This window comes from Leptidea sinapis, chromosome 14, assembly GCF_905404315.1.
Source record: "Leptidea sinapis chromosome 14, ilLepSina1.1, whole genome shotgun sequence".
Taxonomy (NCBI): Eukaryota; Metazoa; Arthropoda; class Insecta; order Lepidoptera; family Pieridae; genus Leptidea; species Leptidea sinapis.
The window spans coordinates 13,308,712-13,331,449 of NC_066278.1; the positions used below are offsets into that span (position 1 = coordinate 13,308,712).

General features: G+C 36.0%; 1 protein-coding gene across 1 annotated transcript; it reads right to left on the reverse strand.

The window, feature by feature from the left end:
• Positions 1-16,243: 16,243 nt before the first annotated feature.
• Positions 16,244-16,603, reverse strand: LOC126967856 (uncharacterized). The gene has a single exon (XM_050812540.1). It carries the CDS (start codon positions 16,601-16,603, stop codon positions 16,244-16,246), a length of 360 nt encoding a protein of 119 aa, XP_050668497.1.
• Positions 16,604-22,738: the final 6,135 nt, after the last annotated feature.

Here is a 22,738-nt window from a genome sequence, read left to right on the forward strand (position 1 = left end):
ACCCGTGATTATGGACGGGCTATATTATGGGTACCACAACGGCACCTATTTCTGCCGTGAAGCAGTAATGTGTAAGCATTATTGCGTTTCGGTCTGAACGGCGCCGTACCTAGTGATCTCTAAAGGTGACGAGCGCAATTGTAGTGCCGTTGAGTATTTTTGGGTTTTTCAAGAATCCTGAGCGACACTGCATTATGGGCTGGGCTGGGCGTATCGATTACAACCAGCTGAACGCCCTGCTCATCATCAACAATATGGAATCCCAGTTCAATCCTCTCCAACCACATACCTATTAGGTTGGTGACGCTCTTGTGATTACCCTGGTGTTACAAAGAGTTATGGACTGCGCTGATCAGATACCTTCAGTTTTCCTCCTCTTCCATAAAAGCAAAACAGAACTTTTCTCATTTTTTTAAAGAAGCTAAATGTTTATTATGTAGGGTTGAATTTTAATAATTATATACCAACTCCTTTTTCATATTATCGTGTTGAAAACGCAAAGCATAGAAATAAACACAGCTAAGGTATAAAATATATTGAGACTTGAGTGCTTGAGTGACAAACTTTTGAGCGTATATTATTTGTACAAAATTTACATAATTTTCGTCATTCATAAATAATAAATAGTCACATATTAATAAATAAATATTGTTATTGTTAAAACATGCATTAGTTAAAACAGTTAATTAATTCAACTCTAATTAATACAACAAATCATGTCGCCCAAATTATCTTCTGTAAGACAAATTATGTTTAAGTTCTCGTGCCAGTAATTAACAAAGCAAGTCGGTAGGTTGGCTCCAAATAAAATATGGTAGGGCTCATAAAACTGCCTTTCTGTATTATTAACTTAAGCCGTAGCCCTTTCAAAATAGCTATTCATTAAGTATTTAATGAGCCTCTAACTTAATTCATAAAGGTCTTAATTATTTAGTTACGTTGTTTTCACGATTAAGCACTAATTTATTGATATTTTAAAATACCGTCTTATGATCTGAATGTGTGACATTACAGAGTGGTTTCAATTGATTTTCCACACGAGAAACCAAACTGTCCAATTCCTCGCACCTTTTAAGGTCCATATTGTATGGTATCATTTTAATTAACAAACTTACATGGTTGTATATTACCAGCAGCCTTCATGACCCTCAGGACCACAAGTGACCCGTATGGTCAATTGCCCTAAAAATGCGCTCGTTTACGCTTAAAATGCCCCCTACTAATAATAAATTTGAATCTTTTATTAAACGCAGACTTATGTCCAAAGCTTATTACAGTATTGAAGATTACGTAAATGATATTACAATATGGACTTGGAATGTATATATACTTATATATATATGTTAAAAGTTTTGTGTAATTAACATGTATCTGAATTGTATTCGTAGTGATTGACGTTGACGAGGAATCTTTTGATTTTATGTCAATAAAATATTTTTGACTTTGACTTTGAATGAGAGATTATAAATAATATAAAGTTTAATTCAGATAACTTAAATAAAACACTTTTAAAGGATTAAAACGCGTGTAATTGTAGCTCTGTTTTTACATTAGATTTTTGCGTAAAAGTTACATTTTAATTTTTATTTTAGTCAACCCGACGTTTCAAGACGTTTGAAGGACTGATTATCCCCCTGAAAACGAGATCTGGAGTAAGTTTTAAAAAGTGTTTTATTTAAATGTGTAACACTCGCGTTAATCAAAGAAGATACTTAATTCAGATAAGTTCTTATCATCCATAGTGCGTTAGAAAGGACAGAGATTTTATTTTATCAAAAATGAAGACACAATTTATATCTACAATAATTATATACAATACTAGCTGACCCGGAAAACGTTGTTTTGCAATATAAATTAAGAAACCCGCCCTCGCTCATGTTAGACGAATGCTTGACTGAATTATTTGTATTGCGAATATAAAGGTATTTCTTAGTCAAAAAAATATAGGTTCCAGATAAGTAATCAATAACATATGAAATACATAACCTCCTAAACACTTTGCGTCGTATGGTATAAGTATTATTCCGACCGGTTAGTTTTCGCAGTATAACCACAGGAAAAAAGCGGTCTATTTTTTATTGTAGATGAATACCTACCTATTAGAGCAAGTTCAATCTTTATGGACCATGAAGTCTGCAATAAAATGATTCAAGCGAAAGAAGCACATTTACAGTTTCGGTAAATACGAAGATAAAGAAAGGTAGGGAGAGCTTCATCACCAGATCAGTTCAATGACACGATGGTTCACGTGGACTATATTGTCACATTGAGTAGTACTGCCACGGAGACCTTGGTCCCTGTTTGATCGTCACCACGCCCCAATGACTCTTAGGTTTATAATATTATCTCTCTCTTGTGATTCCTTTGCTGTTACATAAGAGTATTGACTTGGTGATCCATCAGGCGTCCTGTATGTATCATGCTTGTCTTGTTCATCATATTTAATAAAAAACTGAACTGTTTATTATTGAACCCAGAAGCATCATCATCATCATCAGTCGGAAGACGTCCACTGCTGGACAAAGGCCTCCCCCAAAGATTTTCACGACGATCGGTCCTGCGCTGCCCTCATCCAACGTATTCCGGCGGTCTTGACCAGATCGTCGGTCCATCTTGTGGGAGGCCTACCAACACTGCGTCTTCCGGTACATGTTCACCATTCGAGGACTATACGGGCCCAACCATCTGTCCGTCGAACTTTGTGCCCTGCCCCTGCAACTTCAATTTCGCAATCATTTGGACTATGTCAGTAACACACACAACAGGCAACACACACTGGTTGAAAACCTACGTCTTCAGACACTATGGTATTTGGGTCGAGAAGATTTTACGGATTTTACGACCCGAACGTTGCCGAATGTAGAAGTGCTATCAGTATCAGTATATAAGTCAAAGTGCATATGCAGAACTGTTGAGAGACTTACTCGACTTCCCTCGGGAACGCACGCGTTCCGGTCACTCATAAAGGTTTTCCAAGGAAATTTCTACAAGCCTGGCGACGGGGACGATGACTAGCCGGCGCATAGCATGAAAAGGAAAGCTGATCTCCTGGACTCTTTTTGCATCAAATTCGATTCTGGATGACCAAGGTGCACCACCACGCATTATTCGCGGTGCGACTCATTCATGTCGGAGGTAAAATTTCGGCACTGTGCCGTGCTTAAGACGAATTCTGTTTGCAATTAAACAACTGCAGACATCCGGAATGCTATTCATGAACTGTAAAACAATTTGTTGGAATGCTCTTCCTTCCACAACTCACTGACAGTTTCATTGGAAATTTATATAATTCTGTAACTTCCCGGTACTATACAACTTCGAGTACAAACAATATAAAATGAATATCTGTTACGTTATTATTTAAGCGTTTGTAAAATATAAAACAGAAAGTTAGATGAAATTGTTGTTCAACGGTTGGTTGATGATGATTAAAATTTGTTTTAAATATTGAACTAATAATAGAATCATTTATCGAAAATGGAAAACAGAGTTTCTGTGACAAAATTATGGTATCAAAATCTTATTTTTAACCTACTTCAAAAAGGAGGAGATTATCATGAAACATAAAGTTACTTGTTAACAAGACGCTAGTTAGTTTTTGTAATTATAATACTACGTACATATATCACGACATTCTGTAGTGCAGTCACCTGAAAGGTAAGGCCAAATTGGCTTCGTAGAAACTGGAGATCATAAATGGAGCAATGTAATTCAAGCCGACCTATTAATTCTAGTGATCTGCAAACTGAAGATCCAGTCACATATAAACAACAACTACTGTTAGTACGAATACAAAGCGCATTTTATTATTATTAATATTTATTATTTGTTGAGTATAATATATAAACATGATTATTGTAATTGTATTTCAGAGAAAAAAAATCAAGAAACCAAATTGTTTAATAATAGGCAACTTTTAAGGAAAAAGAAATTGTAATAGAGCATGAATGGTTGAAATTTTAGAAAAAAATATTAATTAATTTTGCCTCAATCCTTAGTTAAATATAATTAATTACTCCTGCGCCCCAGCGAACCAGAGTGGGACTTGGCCTCCGACACGAGGGTCCTCCATTTATTTCGGTCCTGTGCGATATTCACACCAATTCATGATATTCATCTCGCACAGATCAGCGTTCACCCGGTCTTTCCAACTGTACTTAGGCCGACCTACTGGGCGTTGGTTTTCTACAAGTCTCGAGTATACCTTTCTCACTCCACGATCCTCTCCCATGCGTTCTACATGGCCCAGCCAGCGAAGACCTAAGAAGTTAAATATGGTTTATATACAACTTTTAAATTGCCAGTTAAGGATACTTTACTTATCTCTTGTATAAAGTGAAAACGATTCAAATACATAAATGGTTTATCAAAATTACGAAAAAAATGTTTACTACTGTTACTAAATGTTTATTAGGATGTTATAATTAAGGAATCACGGGGCGGTTAATTTAAAGTGAGTATATTTATTAGAAAAAATTGACAGAGTTAAAGGACAGAGGTCTGTCGTACATCGAAGCTAAGTAGGAACTTAGCTTCGATGAATGATGCTTTCTTAGGAAAGTAGGAACTTTCTCAACTACGTAGCGATCACCCCTTAGCAATTTGGTAATGCGATAGGGACCCAAAAACTTTCATTTAAGCTTTAAGCCTGGCCCAAACTGCGACCTCTGGATAGCTACTAAATCTCCTTCCTCATAAACATTTGCTGGTTTATTAAACCCTCGACGATTTTCCTCTTGGGTTTTTTGTATCTTCTCTCTTGCTTTTTCTCGGAGTTCTTTTCGGTCTTCTTCGAACTGCGTGGTCCACTCTTTCTCTAGCAGTTCTTTCAAATTCCAGTCGTCCTTGAGCCGCATGTTAACTCCAAATAACAACTGGCAGGGTGCTTGTCCAGTACTGCGGCTTGGAGTTGCGTTGAGATACTTGTGCACATTTTCCACGTGCTTATACCAGCTTTCCGGCGTTGGAGCGGCCATCTTGGTGAGAAGCGGAATAAGAGTTCGATTAACTCTTTCGACTTGTCCGTTTCCTCTTGGAATACCCGTTACTATTAGCAAAGGTTCAATCTTTTCACTTTCACAGTATTCCTGAAAATCTCTTGATGTGAAAGCCGTACCTCGATCCGAGATGATTCTTCGAGGATTCGCGAAAATACTAGACTGGCTACGCAGTCGATGAAGCACTTCAGCCGTTGATTTAGTTGGATACAGCCACACGAATTTACTGAAAGTATCAACAACCACAAATATGTGTTTGTATCTCTTAGCGGTATTAGTCATTGGCCCAACATGGTCAATGTCGAGTGGAGTATCACCTTTATAAATAGGATGCAATAATCCCTCTTGTTTACCTTGTTTCCTTTCGGCTAATATACAGTCGATACAATTTGTGACTACCTGCTCAATTTTTGGACGCATCTCTTTAAACCAAAAGTCCCTTTTCACATTGGCTTCTGTTCTGTAACGCCAAAATGTCCTCTCTCGTATGCTCTCTTGATTACCTGCGCTTCCATACTCTTCGGTACAATTACTAACGGTTCACCATTCACACTTTTGTACAATAATTTGTTTCTTAACAAATATCCGTTGGCTTCATTGTGCGATGCAGCATCTATAATTTGCTTAAGACATTTATCTTTGTCTTGTGCACTTCTTAATCGCGCAATCAACCCATCGTCATTCTCACAAACGTACAATACTTCAGGTAAGGAATTTCTACTCAGTGCGTCAACATGTGGCATATTTTTACCTGGTCAGCAAGCAAAATTACCCATCTCGCAACCCGTAAACATACTTTCTCTTTACTTACAGTAGCAGTAAAAGCTTGACAATCGGTTACAATCTTGAACGCTTTATTAATCAGATGCACTCTAAATTTCTCTAGCACTTTTACAAAAGCCAATACTTCTAATTCGTAACTACTATATCGAGATTCAGCATCCGTCGTTTTGCCACTCGCATAATATACAGGATGATATTTGCCGTCGTTACAATCTTTCTGCATTAATATCATACCATACCCTAAACGAGATGCATCTGTGTGTAGCTTGGTCTCTGCACCATGACGATACAATTTAAAACAGGCTCATACACTAATGCAGCTTTTAATTTCTCGAAAGCTTCTATTTCTCTCATACCAAATACAAATTTAACGTCTTTTTTCAGTAAATCAGTCAATGGTCGGGCAATGAATGAATATCCAGGTATAAATTTACAGAAATACCCTGTCAGTCCCAAGAAGCTTTCAACCGATTTTACTGTCGTAGGTCGGGGAAAATCTCGTACAGCTAATGTCTTTGCCTCTGACGGGCGAACAGTACCTCGGCATATCACATACCCTAGATAATCAACAGTCGTCTTAAAAAATTGACATTTCTCCCACTTTATGACTAACCCATACTTAGCCGCGACTTTAATCACTAAATTTACTCTTTCCAAATACTCTTCCGAAGTTTTAGCTTTAATCATAATGTCGTCCATATACACTACTACAATTCCTTCACGTATTAAATCTTTAAAAATACAATTAATATAACTTTGGAATACCGTTGGACCAATGCATAAACCAAACGGTAATCTAACAAACTCTACTGACCGTCAGGAGTTACGAAGGCTGTATACTTGATACTACCTGGTAATGGAGAAAGAGGTCTTAACATAACATTCCGATAATCTACACAAATTCTAAGTGTACCGTCCTTCTTTTTAATCAAAACAATCGGACTTGCATATTCCGAAGTAGAGGGACGAATAATACCCTCTTCCAACCATGAATTCATCAAGTCATTTACTTCTTTTCGCTCTGAAGGAGCCAATCGGCGCGGTCGTGATACTACTGGCTTATCTGATGTCAAGATTATTTTCGCCCGTATACCAATATCACGCATAGCTTCCGGTTTATAGTTTAAAACGATCTTTTTATTTTCTTCCCGATAATGCTCCTCCTTAATGTGTGATAGTTCAAGTTCTTTCGTCTCGTCTATGGTGTTTATTTTATAAATGTGAGGCTTTGTCTCGTCGTCTGTACTTTCATCAGCGTCTAATTTAAAAAGGGTAACTGTGCCCCGTCTAACTCTAAGTTCTACCTGGTCTAAAAAGTCAGTGCCTAGTAAAACCGAACGTCTAAGTATTGAGTCGGGTACAACATGAAAATCTACATTAAAATTATAATTTTCTGCCATCATGCTGGTAGTAAACATACCTAAGGTCTCAGTCATCTCAGCTCCCAAACCTTCAAAACACACCTGTTTGTCACACAAAGGTGATCCTAGATTTTTGTACTCTTTCATACTCAGTAACGTTAAATCGCTACCAGTGTCTACTAATGCTAAAAATCTTACTGTCTTTAATCTTGATTTCCTTCTGGTATTTTTTACACTTCCTTCGACTATGGTGGACACTCGGAGGCTATATGCCCAAATTCTCCGCACTTAAAACACTTTTTCCCTTTTCCTTTTTCGGGACACATCACACTCACGTGGTCTTCTCCTCCACAGTTGTAACACTTGGTACTCGTCTTCTTTCTTGAAGTTGAAACGGCACCTCCTGGACTTCCTTTTCTTCAATTTTTGGTTGAAGCTCTGTGGTCGTCCTATCGTCTCCAGCTTCCTCTCTGTTGGTCGTGCTTTTGATTTGGACATCTCCTGTTTCATTTTCTCGTACTGTTGAAATTTCTCTTTAAGCTGTTTAAAATCGTTAGCTCCATATAGCACAGCTTTATTTACGACATCGTCAGGAATACCCTCTATTATGTATTGTATCACATCTTGAACCTTTAACTTCGCTGGTGATGCAATCTGCAACATTTTATATGCGTATTCCTGCAAAGTTTCCTAACTCTTCTTTCTCTTACTCAGCTCTCGATGAATTTTCAAACAATCGACAGATTCCTCGAACTCTTCTTTCAAAGATTCTTTCAGCTTCTTCCATGTTTTCGCGCACTTTTCATAGCTCACGAACATTTTTGCTGATCCGTCTAATAACCTTTTGGCGTATGCAATCTTTTGGATCTCGTTCCACTTGCAAAGCTCCGCCATTTCCTCAAAATCATCCAACCACTGCTGGACGTTTGTGTGGTCATCCCCACTGAATTTCTCTAACGAACCTTCAACGTCTTTAAAGGTAAGTAATACTCGTGATTCTTCACGTCTTCGAATCACTGGAGTACGATTGGCACGCTCACTATTTGCGCCATTGTCGTCGTCTTCGTCGTGGTGTCCTCGGCCATCATTCACAGGATTTCGAATACGTACATCACGGTTTCTTCTGCCTGGGAGGCCCTCAACATTGACATCTCGAGCGTCTTCAAAGTCGTCTTCTTCTTCGTCGTCTACAATGTCTGCAATATTTTCTTCATCATCGTCGGCTACATGATCCCGTCACACCTTTTTCCGTTTTCGACCTGTCACACGGAGGTTCCGGCGCCTTAGCTCCTCTCTGAGCTGTGGGACTCTCAGTCGCGGAAGTTGGTCATCTTCCAAATCCGCCGCGGCAACACCTCTTACAACCTGGTCAATTACGTCTTCCATGGCTTACTAACTCGCGCACTTATACGAAACTTTCACACAACACCGACGCGTCTATTACACACCTTTAATTTTCCGATTTTCCGTAATCCCGGACGAGCCCCCAAATGTAGTATCGGAATTTTTTGGATAGGATACTAAATGTTTATTAAGATGTTATAATTAAGGAATCACGGGGCGGTTAATTTAAAGTGAGTATATTTATTATTTATTATTTAAATTTACAGAGTTAAAGGACAGAGGTCTGTCGTACATCGAAGTTAAGTAGGAACTGCCCGCTTGAGTCCTTAACAATTATATCTTACTTACTACCTGGGTTCTCACCCCCGCATCAGTCATACTTCGTTCTTACACTCTCAGTACTTAAAATATACATTTTTGCCACGAGACAAAACTATACTTACGTTCCCACGCTTTCTAAAATATCTTAACTAAACATCTGTTATTTGGGAATTTTTCTCAATCCCTTTATTTACAACCTTTTGAAAACAATACTTACTGCTAAGTACAAAGGTGCAATAAAACAATAAAATAGAAAACTTAAATCTAAAAATGACCATTCCACATTAATAAACTAATTGACCCGGCAAAACGTTATTTTGTCATAATATAAATTATTTAAAAAAATTGCATTGAAAATATTTTAGAAATATGAACAATAGATTAAGACCGATTCTAGGACCTACTGAAGCTACATAATATTAAATTTCATAAAAAACAATCAAGCAGTTCCATAAACATTGTGTTATCGCTGCCAATGTCATGGAGTCATACGATGTCCCATTGACAAGTTGAATTATATAACTACTGTTATTAGTTCCTTTATAAATAATTGATTGGTTGGCTAAATATTTAAGTTATGTAATTTTAAATAATTATCACTCTAGTTTGAAGCACATGTTATTGAGTAGACTTAATAAGCCATCAGATTTCCACAACAGTGCCAATTCGGGTAATTATCTGATTATACTGTTAATGATATAATATATTACATATTATAATATTTCAGTAATAATAATAATATTGACGCACTTTTCACACAAATTATTTTGCCCCAAGTTAAGCATATATAGCCTGTGTTATGGGTTGCAAGATAATGATATATGTAATACAATATACTTACTTAAACATACATAAATTCATGTAAACATTCATATAAACATACAAAAATACATTTAAACATCCATGACTCGGAAACAAACACCCATATTCATCATATAAATGCTTGCACTAATAAATAACTATGTTGTACATAATATTCAGACCTTTGGTTAAATTAACTCCAAAATGGTTAGTGTCGGATAGTTGGTACTGCTGTTGTTTGGTAGCACATGATTGGCTGTCGAGTATTTTTAAGCGAGAGCGCTAAATTTTAAGCAACACTTATTGGAAAATCACGCTGCCCAAATATCGTTCTATCAAAAAATGGAATTTAATTTAAATTACCACCCGTTTTTATAATGTTAATGTTATTAATGGATCATGCCACAAATGACACCATAATAAGCTGCGACTGCTATGTCTATACGTTTACTCCAGTTCTTTTAAATTTTATTAGTCAATAGGCAGCAATGTAAACACTATTTCAGTTCCAGCTGCGAATTTTGAATTTAGAACCCGATTTGGACAGTGACATAAGTGGAGTAGCAGTTAGGTATTTTTTTAAGCCCAGACGAAAAAGACGTTTGCTATAAGTTTTACGTTCGTCAGTCTGGCCCTATTTTCCGATCAAGATCTGTTCAATTGGAGGTTTCTTACGTTTTAAATCAAAAATCACACTCATATTATAAAAGGGAAAGTACGTATGATTATTTATTGGCTGTGTTTATATTTGTTACTTCATTACGTTCTAAAGTCTTTAACAAGTTCTTTAATAAGTTAAGGTTACCTTTACCGGTTACTGATATCTTTTCCCGGGTATCTTTTTGGTATATGTAGTGTGAGCAGACATCAACATATATTTGAATGACAGCTTTTGACAAATTTCAAATGTATTAGAATTATTAATTAGATTGTATAAAAATACGTAATTATTTTTATACTTTTTAATGGGTATATCTATTGTTTTGGAAAAGTGTTTTAAAAAGTCGGTTTTATTTTTTTTTTATTTTTAGTTTTTTCGTGAATCGTAATAATTTGTCTAAATTTGTGTAGATATACTCAATTTTTCAATTCAGCAGTAATGAACGTAAGCGCATTGTAATTTTATTACCGACAGATCGGACCCTTACTGTAAGTCGTTAAGGAGTTCCATTGATCATCATCATATTCGACTACGACAATTAATTGACCATAACGACGTTATTGGTGACTCAAATATCCGAAAAGCATAAAAAAGATTCGGCCTAGTGTCGTTAATTTACTCCTAAGAATTAAAGACTTCCGTTACTTTGTTATGAATCCCATAAGCAGAACCTAATCAAACTATCACCACTACCTTTAAAGTATATCCTTTCCAATAAAAAAAGTATTATCGAAATCGGCTGGCACGATATTGAGTTATTCGTAAATTTGTTGAGCACATACTTATAGCAAATTTAAGAATTTTATGGTTTTGTTTGTCTTGATTGCCATTGTCAGATCTGGACCACACGAAAATGGGGCACACGAAAAGCACCAGCTTTCAAATAAAAAGGAATTGTTAAAATCGGTTCATCCAGTCGAAAGTTCCGAGGTAACAAACATAAAAAAAACATACCGACGGATTGCGAACCTCCTCCTTTTTTGAAGTCGCTTAAAAAGAGTGACTCTATTGTTTTCATATCTGACTGTGTTCTTTCATCTATCCCATTCTGATAAGCGGGTCTTGTCTGGGGACTTGTAAATAATATTATATCATATTTAATGAAAAATATTCGTTTTATTAAATTACTTACGCTTTTTGCATATCAATCTTATTTAAATAAAATAACCTTACCGATGATAGGTCACACTATCTTTTTTTTTGAGTCGTTCATGTATTATTTTAACACTTTCGATACACAGTTGACACTTGACTAAGGAGAAAAGTGTGCTTACATTGTCTTTAAGCACACTTTTTCCGTTCCGTTATCAGACTGCGAATGATATGGCCATATGTATAGAACGTCATTGAGAAGGAAGGAATTTGACCTCTTCTATATATATAAAATATGTCAAATGTATGTCATATTTTGTTAAATAAAAATATCAGTTTTAGACTAGTTCATTGTCAGCGTTACTAACAGAACATCGATGGTTTGGACACGAATCTATCATTAAGCTATTTTAAGGAATGTGTGTTATTAATTGGTCTACCTTTTTTGTAATTATATATTATCTAGTCAAGACTTCACTAACACGTACTTCACAACTAACTTAATCCGCTTAAACACCGTGCATAATCAACGAAAAGTAAAAGCCAAAGCCAAATGGGCTTCGAACAATCTTAGCGTCATCAATAGAGCACGGCAATACTTCAAGCCAGCCTACATTCTTGCGCTCTACAAAGAGCAGGTCCGGCCATATATGAAGTATTGCTATAAAATCTGGTCTGGCGTACCCCAGTATCAGCTCGAATTATTGCGTGCAAAGCATAGCTGCTCGAATTGTTGCGGACCCAGTGCTATATTAACGACTGGATCACTTGGTGTTGCATAGATACGTCGCTTAATTGTGTGTTTTCTACCGCATTTATCACGGGGAGAGTCCTGCAGAACTGTTTGACTTGATTCCTGCCACCGAATTCCACCTTCGCACGACATGCCATTAATTACAATATGATCCACCCATCTGGATGTGTGGTGTTACTGCACAGTGTGGTTTTCAAGTAACTTTCTTTCACGTACTAAGAAGCTGTGGGATGTAGAACCTTCAAAAAATAGCGCGTAAATATACCTCTCTAATAGGCCGGCAACGCTTCTGTAATTGCTTTGGTGTTGCAAGAGATGTATGAACAATTAACGAGAGGTAACCCGTACGCTCGTTTCTTCTATAAAAAAAGAATACGTCGTTGGAAGTGCTCAGATTTTTTTAGTTAATACTAGACGCAATTAAGTTACGTACTAAGCACAAAATAACAGCCAAAAGCGGAAATATATTGGAAAGATATGTTTTCGTGTATGGAACTTTTATTCGATGTTACCCATATATTCCTTACTAATGACAAGATAGGTTTATGATTTATCTATCCGTATCTTATTAAGTAGAAACAATAATATTACACTCACAAGGATAGTATGTGTTGCTGCCTGACTTATAGTCGGTTTGATTTTGTTTATGATTTCTCGCATGAGGTAAATAAGTTTGCTAAAATAAAAAACATTTTGTTTAGGTAACAAATCTCTTTAATATTTCATTAAGTATCCACACTAGACTGCTTTCGACCTTTCTGTTATACAATTGAAGTAATGTTTTAAAAATGCTTGGTTTCTGGTACTTTAATACCTATAATTTTCAAGTACTTTAATAAATAGACAGGTTACTTAATTGATATCCATATTACTCCACACTTCTTCAGGTACCCATGCCCTTGTATGTTGCCCATAATAAGAATTTACATTTACCATAAAATGTATAATATACTATAGACAGCATTGCATCTTCAGCATATGTAAGGAAATGAAATAATATACTATAGACAGCATTGCATCTTCAGCATATGTAAGGAAATGAATGATTCCAACAAAACATATGTAAAATTTAAAAATATCATAGTATTATAAACAACCTCAAGAGCTTATTCTATTTTATTTACCAAAAATTCAGTCATTTTAATATCGTCTAATGGTTTATTTTAACATTATTCTAGACGTTTAATGCTGCACAAATTTTAATCGTTCGCACGTTTTTAAAGGCCATTTAAAGTTTCATTACTTTCAAGCACATCAGTAACTACCGCATTCCCCAAGGAACTTTAAAATAATTTCGCACAAAATGCAATGTGATACGTGAAAGCGTAACAAACTCTCATTCGAGTTTATAATATAAGCTAAGATATCACTCACTTTTTACTTAATAGCGGTACTATGTTACTGCCACTCTGTTTCCAAGCCAATTAAACGACATGGGTACCTTCAAAAAGAGCGCGTACACCTTCCTTAAAGGCCGTCAATGCTTCTTTATTGTCTCTAGTATTGCAAGAGAATGTCTCCATCTCGTACGCTCTTTCGTCCTCCTCTTCCACATAAAAACCGGATATTCCTTTAATTTGGTATGTAGTTTAATACATAAAAAAATAAATACCTACAGCGCGAGTTGAATGGAGAGCGCCGGAATGCGATAGTGTTGTGACCTATTTATAATTGATGACCAAAAATTGATAATCATGAGTGTGTCGATAAATTTAAACAATGCTTCATGTTGACCATTTAAACTTAAAACTAAATCTCAAATTTCGTTCTGCCTTTCTCCAACACAATTCTAAACCAATTTCTCTGAACCTGATTACTTACCTATTATTAAAATAAAAAATAACACGTGATCACAAATTTTGCATTAACGCGATAACATGATAAGCGAGGACTACGGCACAGCACTACACTACAGGCGCACTAGGCGAGGCGTTTGGACAGCAGGGGGAGATGCTCCCACTCTACCCCAGGCCCCGACTGCATTCAACTCGCGCGCTAACTAAACATGAAATTTAATAAATGAAATAGAATGAAATGATTTATTTGTATGAATTGTGGTAACATAGTTGTTAACAATTGATAGGTGTACAGCACAATTCGCCAATATATCGGCATACAAATATTTGATTGTCAATATTGGAATTTTTATATTTATACGTCATTAATACACATTACATAGCTTTAATTCAATAATATAATATAAAGTAAACATTAGTTTGTAGGTACCTCTCAAAAAATAGCATTTAAATACTATTATTTTTGGCTAAGGAATTCTTTTAAACTATAAAAGCATTTATCTATTAGCCATAATTTTAATCTTTTAGTAACATTTGCGTTATTTTGATGAAGCGCTGTTCTACAGTATGGCATCAGAAGGCGAGTTGGATCTCTTAATCCTAATATGGAATAGTCCTTTGTTGGTTTAAAAAGTTCAAAATGTTTTTAAATGAACATACAAATTTCTAATATAATATATAGACCAGTAAGCGTTAACAGACGGTGCTTTTTGAATAATGGTCTACACGATTCTAGAGGACTGACATTGCATAAAGCTCTTATACAATTTTTTTGTGCCAGAAAAACATTTGAAATATTAGTGGAGTTCCCCATAGTATTCACCCGTACCGTATAACATGCGCAATATAACCGTGGTATACAGTAAGTGCAGCATTAAAGGATACAGTTTGTCTGAGCCTTCTTAAAGCGAAAATGAACTTATTTATTTTGCCTGCCACTGTATCACATTGAGCTTTCCAGTTACAATTGCTATCAAGCTATAATATAAGGCCTAAAAATTTTATTGTGTTTGTTTCTTTAGTCATTTGGTCACTGTGTGTTATATTTAGAGCTCTATGTATTGTTTTATAATTAGAAAAGTGTATATATTTAGTTTTTGTCATATTAGCGAATAAATTATTCTCATTGAACCATGTCAATACAGTATCAAATTTTTTATTAATAGTCATATTATAATTTACCGCTTTATGCTCGTCAGGAATAATTATGGATATGTCATTTGCAAATAATACAAAGTTATAGTCAACCACATCGGGTAAATCACTCAAATAAATTTAAAATAGTAAGGCTCCCATAAGACTTCCTTGAGCAACTCCAAATTTACTAATTAAATAGGGTGACTTGTATGTAGTCAGCTCCAGTATATATCCCCTGGCACATTCCCTATTTGGGGTCGGCCCTCCTGATACAAGATCGTCACTGTTTGCGATCTTGGGTCATTACTGGCGTTAAGCCTAGCATCATCATGTCTTTCTTAACTGTTCTAGTCCAGGTAGTTGGTGGGCGGCCTCTGCCTCTCTTTGCCTCATCCATATCCATGACTCGTCTCGTCATTTGGTGTTCGTCCCTGCGCATTACATGCCCATACCAGCATAATCGGCCTTCACGCATTTTATGATGTATAGGTGTAATTTTAAAGGTGCCTCGGATATACTCATTACGAATTTTGTATGATCGTGTAACACCCCCAGACCAACGCAACATTTTCATTTCGGTGACATGCATTTTTTGTTCGTCACACTTTCTCATTCCCCAGCATTCGGAGCCATAAAGCAAAGCTGTTCTCACTGCTCGTTTGTACACGGTGCCCTTAGTTTTAATTGGCATTTTTGCGTCACATAGAACACCGGTAAGGGATCTCCACTTCAGCCATCCTGATTTTATTCTATTTTGAATATCACTTTCAATATTGGTTTTGTGTTAAAAATGGACCCGAGATATTTGAATTCGTCTACCTTATTCAAGGGGTTGCCCTCGATTGTGGGTGGTGGCTGGGTATATGTGTCGCTTTCAGAGAAATTGCAGTGCATATATTCAGTTTTCTCTCGGCTCACTCTTAGACCTTTTCCCTCCATTGCTGTCAGCCATGCTTCGAGGCTTCTTTGAAGTTCCGGCAGTGATTCCTCTACTAGGACTACATCATCCGCATATAAATGTGTCCACGGGGCCGGTTTTTGAAGATTTTTGGTGATATAGTCCATGACAATGTTAAATAGCAGGGGACTCAGTGCAGATCCTTGACGAACGCCGACTTTCACTTCGAAGCTGTTACTCATGCCAGCAGGTGAAACAACTCGGGTGGTTACGTTTTTATACATGTCTTGAATGATACTTATGTACTGTTCCGGTACTTTTTGGGCCCTGAGTGCTTGCCAAATGAGCCGACGAGGTATTCGGTCAAAAACTTTTCCAGATCTATAAAGACCATATGCAGATCCTTTTTAAGGGCTTTGTACTTGTCCATTAGTATCCTCAAGGTATGTATTGTATCAATAGTGCCCACTCCCGCAGTAAAGCCGCACTGATTTGGTGAAATCGTTGTGAGTTTATACAGTCTCTTGACCATACCTCTTTCCCAGATCTTAAGGGTATGTGACGTTAACTTGATCGCTCTGTAATTTCCACACTCTGCTATGTTTCCCTTATTCTTGTAGAATGGTATCATGTTGCTCAGTCTCCACATGTCTGGCATAGTTCCTTTAGATAAAATCAGGTTGAATAGTTTTGTTAGCCATTTTACACCATAGGCACCTGCTTTTTAGCTCTGCAGGTATTTCATCCGGGCCTGTTGCTTTGCCATTTTTCATTGCAATAATAGCGGCTGTAACTTCGGTAGGTGCAATGGCTTCTATAGGGCCAGAAATTGGAGAAAGAAGTGATATTTGACTATGTGGAAATTCTTCATTTAGTAGTTTTTGAAAGTATTCCTGCCACCTGTTATTTATGTCTTTGTCTGTAGTTAATAATTTTCCTGAAGTGTCATTGATGTATTTGTTTTGTTTAAAATCTTGTGATTGTTTCAAACGTTGTTTGGCTATTTTGAAAATTTCTTCATCGGTTACAGCATTTTGCAGTCAAGATATCAGCGCGTTCTCTGATGATGCTTTTGCAATGGCTACAGCTCGTTTTGCAGCTCTTTTTGCAATCATATACTGGGTTTTATGCAATTCCGCTTTTGATTCTTGCCACTTTTTAAAACTGGATTTCTTTTCAGCGAGTGCTTGCTTAAGTTCACTAGACCACCAACTAGCATTCTTGTCGGTTTTTACCTTACTGCCTTTCGATATCCCTAGTGTCTTCTTGGCAATTGATAAAATGCGGGCGTCTAAATCGTTCCATGCTGAGTTGGCGTCTTTTGTGTCACAGTAATCTATAGTGTCTGCGAGATACTCTTCTACTTGTTTCATGGCTATGGCCCCTTATGCCTTATTAAAATTATACCATTTGATTCTTGGGAGTGATTTAATTTTGCGGTTTTTATTCCAATTCGGTAATGTTAGACAGGCTACAAGAATACGATGCTGAGTGGTTAAAGGCTCCCCTGGGATAACTTTGCAGTCTCGAAAGAGACTACGCATAGCCGCATCACAAAGGAAAAAGTCAATCTGTGAGGAGTCCCTTCCGCTTTTGTAGGTGATTAGGTGTTCATCATTTTTCTGAAAAAAAGTATTGACTATGGACATATCAAAGTTTGATGCTAGTTCCAAGATGTCTTTTCCTTGATTGTTGAGAATACCATATCCGAAGTTTCCATGGGCATTGCAGTCCTTGGAGTACCTTGGAGGTATCTTGCCTACATGTCCATTTAGATCTCCTGCAATGATTTTCCTCTCCGTATTTGGTATAATTTGGACCTCTACCTCCTTACCTCTTGTAGTTCTTCCCAAAAAGATTCTTTTTCTTCCTTTCGGCAGCCTGTCTGCGGTTCATAAGTAGAGATAATGTTAAGGCAGGGCTGATAGTAGATCGCGAGTTTGACGTACATGATCCTATCATTTATTCGGTCTACCTTAATAACTCTTTGTTTTAGATTTTTGTCAAGTATAATGCCCACCCCATTTCTAGTCGACGAGCAATGGTAATACAGTTGGTAACCTTGACCAATATTCCTAGATTTTGAGCCTTTCCATTTTAGTTCTTGAATACAGCATATGTTTATATTGCGTCTATATAAGGTCTGTGCCAATTCTTGGCTACGCCCAGTCAGTGAACCAATGTTCCAAGTCGCTATGCGCATGTTGAAAGCGCTGTGTCCGAAGCCGTCGCTTAGGGGGAACGCCCTAGTATGTATAGCATTCTTCGTATGGGAACTCTGACCGTCACTTCGGGGGGACGCCCTAGTATTTATCTCTTTCCTTTTATGCTGTACTTTCATTTTTGTATCAGGAGATTGTGTTTTGGCTGTGTGTTTTACGGCCGGTTGCCACCTGACGCCAAGACTGTCACCTATACTCCAGGTGCGAGTGCCGCCGTTGACCCGCTAGGGGTTCATCGGTCGCCAACTCTTCTGCATGCCCCAGTCTAGACATCCAGCACTGCCCACGACCTCTACTCCGAATATGTCGGAAAAGCCCGGGGCAGGGGTTTGTTGACAGAGTGTCCTTCTCCGGCCTTGTGGTCCGCGGGAGGTATTTTATTTCCCTCCTACCCTATGAAGGTTTGGCCCTCCATCGAGTATTTCCCTATCCGCCACCTGTGGACGCGTCCTCTAGGGAATTAGGCTACCCCGAGAAGGGAATAAGCTACCCCGAGAGATTGCTATACATATACATTGCAGAGTAATTGTGCGAAAATTATTGATATCGGTTTTAGTACCTTTTTTGAGTAAAAGCTTAATTACAGATAACTTTAAGCTTTCTGAAACACCGTGTGAAAAGGATATATAATATTAATCAAGTGAGTCAATATATGAGAGATATTGTGCTTGCAGTGTTTGAGTATATGTGTAGATATGAAATGATAGCCTTTGTATTTTAAGAGAATTTATTATCTTTATTACTTCGTTTTTCGAACATGGAGAGAAAAATATACTATCATTGATTGAATTTATTTTGTATTTCTACTGATTATTCCAATTATGATTACAATTATTAGTCAAATCAATAAAATAATTTTTAAATGTTTTTGCAATGTCTAATTGATTTGTTATATCAAGGTCGTTATAATGAATTAGTTCAATACAATTTTTAGCTATCATATTATTGTGACTACGTGATATTATGTTAGGCTCAATCGACTTTTAAATGGCTTCTTGAAATAAGTACAAAACTCAGAGGCTTAAAAAATACATATAAATTAATATATATAATATAAGAACAGATTTAGTCCCTTCATCATTGTTACGTATCTCTTCCCGGGGTAATACGTCACAACAGCCGACCAATCACAGCGCGTCATTTCATGGGACGAGGGTATAAAAGAGCGGTTTCCGACTCATTTAATTCAGTCTCGTGCCAGAGTTTGGCGAGTCAACATCTCCTGAGGATGCCTCGTGTAGAGGCGAAACACGTGTCGAATTGTTTAATGACAAATATTGGCGGAATTAACACTAAAGAAAACTCAAAACATTTGGAAAACTATAGTTATTTAATAACATTGTCGCAATGAACAAAATTATGTCTAAAATGAATGTTAAAGAAGTATGAGTGTTTGATTTAAGAGCCTCCCTTCGTCATTACTGTGCAAAGGTACTCATATACATCATTTGTGATGAATATTTAATGTAGATTAGGGTAAACCTCACTGTTGAACCAAATTATTATGATGTAAATTCACAAATGAAAAGTCCAGCAGGATTTGTGCGCATCGTTAATTCTTTAAAAAAGAATTGTTACAGTGAAAACATAAAGTCTGTGTAAATTAAGTATATGTACATAATATTATGTCGGCAGACATTCTTTTTTGTTATTTGGTTCAGTTCTCGTGACAGGCTTCGTCATGCCTGTTTAAATGCTTGTGGTGGCGACGTGGGACGGGTCGTTCCCTTTCTTATGGTCGAGGAAGGCGATGGCTGACCCATGCGTCATGCTCGAGAAAGCGCGCTTCTTGTGGTGGCTGGATGATCCTGCTACCAGAATCTCAGCTTCATGATTTTAAAATTAAAGTTGTTGTATTTTTATAATGCTAATAAATGCTCGCAAAATATCTTTATTTATTTACGATGTGGATTAATATATTCAAGTTCTTAATACTGTATTCAATAATTCTTTTTTTTTTTTCACGTATTAACTCACATTTACTATTTTTGACTTACTTATGTATGGCGTTGAGTATTTGACGTTGGATTATTTTTGTTGCATCACTTTACACATATTGTAACTATAAGGATTTGTAAAAATATAAATCTGTAAGTGCTGATTTAAAAATAGCGGCAATGAGTTTCTTGCCATTTCTTTCACAATAAATCTTTCCAAAGTGCCGGTAAATCTAAAAAGAAAAGAAAACTTTTGACGTTTAAAAGTGTAATTTCCTTGACATACATGAATGCATACATACATGAAAGTGATGCATATTAATTGTCAATAACATAGAATATCGATAAATGAAGATGCTTGTTGATAAAATATCTTGTAAGATAATATAATAAGATTTTATATATTTTTATAGAGAATTTTTAATGGTTTATTTTAATGCTTTATATAAGTAGATTTAATTTGTATCTATTTCTATTTATTGTCGGAAATTATATATGCAAATCATATAATATCTTATGCTAATTGGAAAGCTCAAATAATTGACAATAAATAAAACTTACCTTTTCCAAATGTTGTCATAATCTCCTGAGGATGCCCCGTGTAGATGTGAAACACCTGTCGAATTGGTTAAAGACAAATATGAGCGGAATCAACATTCGAGAAAACATATAACATTTTGATAAACATTTGTATAATTAAGGATATCTGCATAATAACATCTGACTAATTTTTTTTTAAGAACCTTTGCTGTATTTGGTTTTTGAAAGTAAGAATGTTTTTTTCGTCCAGATTATCAATATATCACTTAGAAAGACTTTCTTATTGAATTAGGCGTTATTTTGGGGAAATCCAAAATTATTCAAGCCTTCTTGAGAGTAAATTCACACACATTTGAATACTTAGAAAGACATTTAAGTGTGTGTATCAGTCAAATTATTTTCCCTTAGCAGGTAAATAACACAAGTTTCAAGAACGGTATCGTTGGTATCAAAACCCTCTGACACATATATTACATTTTCTGTGAATTTATTATTTATTACCCATTTTTATGTTTTTAAGAGCAAAAGTTAAGTCTCAGATGCAGACTTTGAAACATCTTGTTTTAATGGAGTTTTTGTACTTCTTGATGATATATTATTATCCAGCAGACAAAGATTATTTTAACTAATCCTTGCAGAGGTCAATTAAATATATAATGTTGTTTTATTTATCTTAAATAAAACAACATTATATATTTAACTTTATCTTAAATATTTAATGTTGTTTTAATTTCAAAGACAAATGATCTTTTTAATTAAAATATATTTTTTCCTTGCAATTTAAAAATTACATTGAAATGATGTTCAATTCATTGTTATTAAAAACCCGTACTTTTAGGGATGATAACTTCTGCAAAACGTCATTATTATTTGGAGGTGACACTTCTCTATGTCAAAATAAAGAAAATTAGCTTGACGAAGTAAGAAATGCTCTATCTTACATTATTATATCCTAATAGACCAGAGCCAATAATTTAAAAAACTAAAAATATATATAAGAATGAAACCTAAAGAAAAACGAGAAAAATGATAAATGAAAGGTAAAATAACACCGGTCAAGAAAAATAAATTTTGCGCATGAGTTTTACTTAATAATACATCTGATTACATAAGCACATCTATATATATAAAAGAGAATGTATGTAAACTATTCGACCGATCTCAATTACATCTTTTGTAATAGATTCGTTGAAGCTCATAGAAGGTTTACATAAATAATTTATCGTCGTATATATCGTTATTTATTGTCGTTTTAGCAGCATTACCCCAAGAGACCAATGCAATAGAGGAGTAGAGATTGGCAAAGTGCGGTGTAATATATATATATAATAAGTGGGTGTAACTAGAAGTAATGTTTCCTTACTAGAAACATTCCATAGAAGTTTCGTAAAATGAATTGTTTTACGAATTCTTAACGAAATAGATTGTATTTGTTCAGAAAAATTTAGTCTTTGGTCTAGGTATACACCTAGATACCGAACAAAGTTAAGCCTATTCAGAGTAACACAATAACATGGAATTATGTCATCAGGGCAGGTGTGAATTTTTAAGAAGAGATTTGGTGGAGGGGATGATGGTTGGGATTTATGGAAGCATACATAGTTGGTTTTGGAAATGTTTAAGGATAATAAATTATGCTTTAGGCAGTTAGATATTCTTAGGATTTCGTTTTCAGCTTTGCAGAACACATTTTGCCATGTTGAGTCTTGTAAGATTAAAGCTATATCATCGGCATAGCCAATTATGTCAACGTCATCGCTAGCTCTAAATAAGTCTAGCATGTCATTTACATAAATTAGGAAGAGTAGAGGTCCAGGAACTTCCTTGGGGTACACCGAATTTTACAATAGATGTTGAGCTAGAGAAACCATCAATTTTTATACAATGTTGCCTATTCACAAGGTAGCTCGAGAACCAGTCTAAGGTGACACCCCTGATACTAAGCAGTTAGAGCTTACGAAGGAGTATAGGGTGGGACACAGTATCAAAGGCCTTGAAAAGGTCTAAGAAAACGCCTATACAGCTTTTCCCATTGCCAAGCGCGTTTGATACCCCTCCAAGAAGAAGAGACACTGCATCTTCCGTTGACCTTTT

What these genes read in the sequence shown, in the direction of transcription:
- LOC126967856 (XM_050812540.1), bottom strand. Translation starts at nt 16,603, where the DNA reads ATGCCAGACATGTGGAGACTGAGCAACATGATACCATTCTACAAGAAT.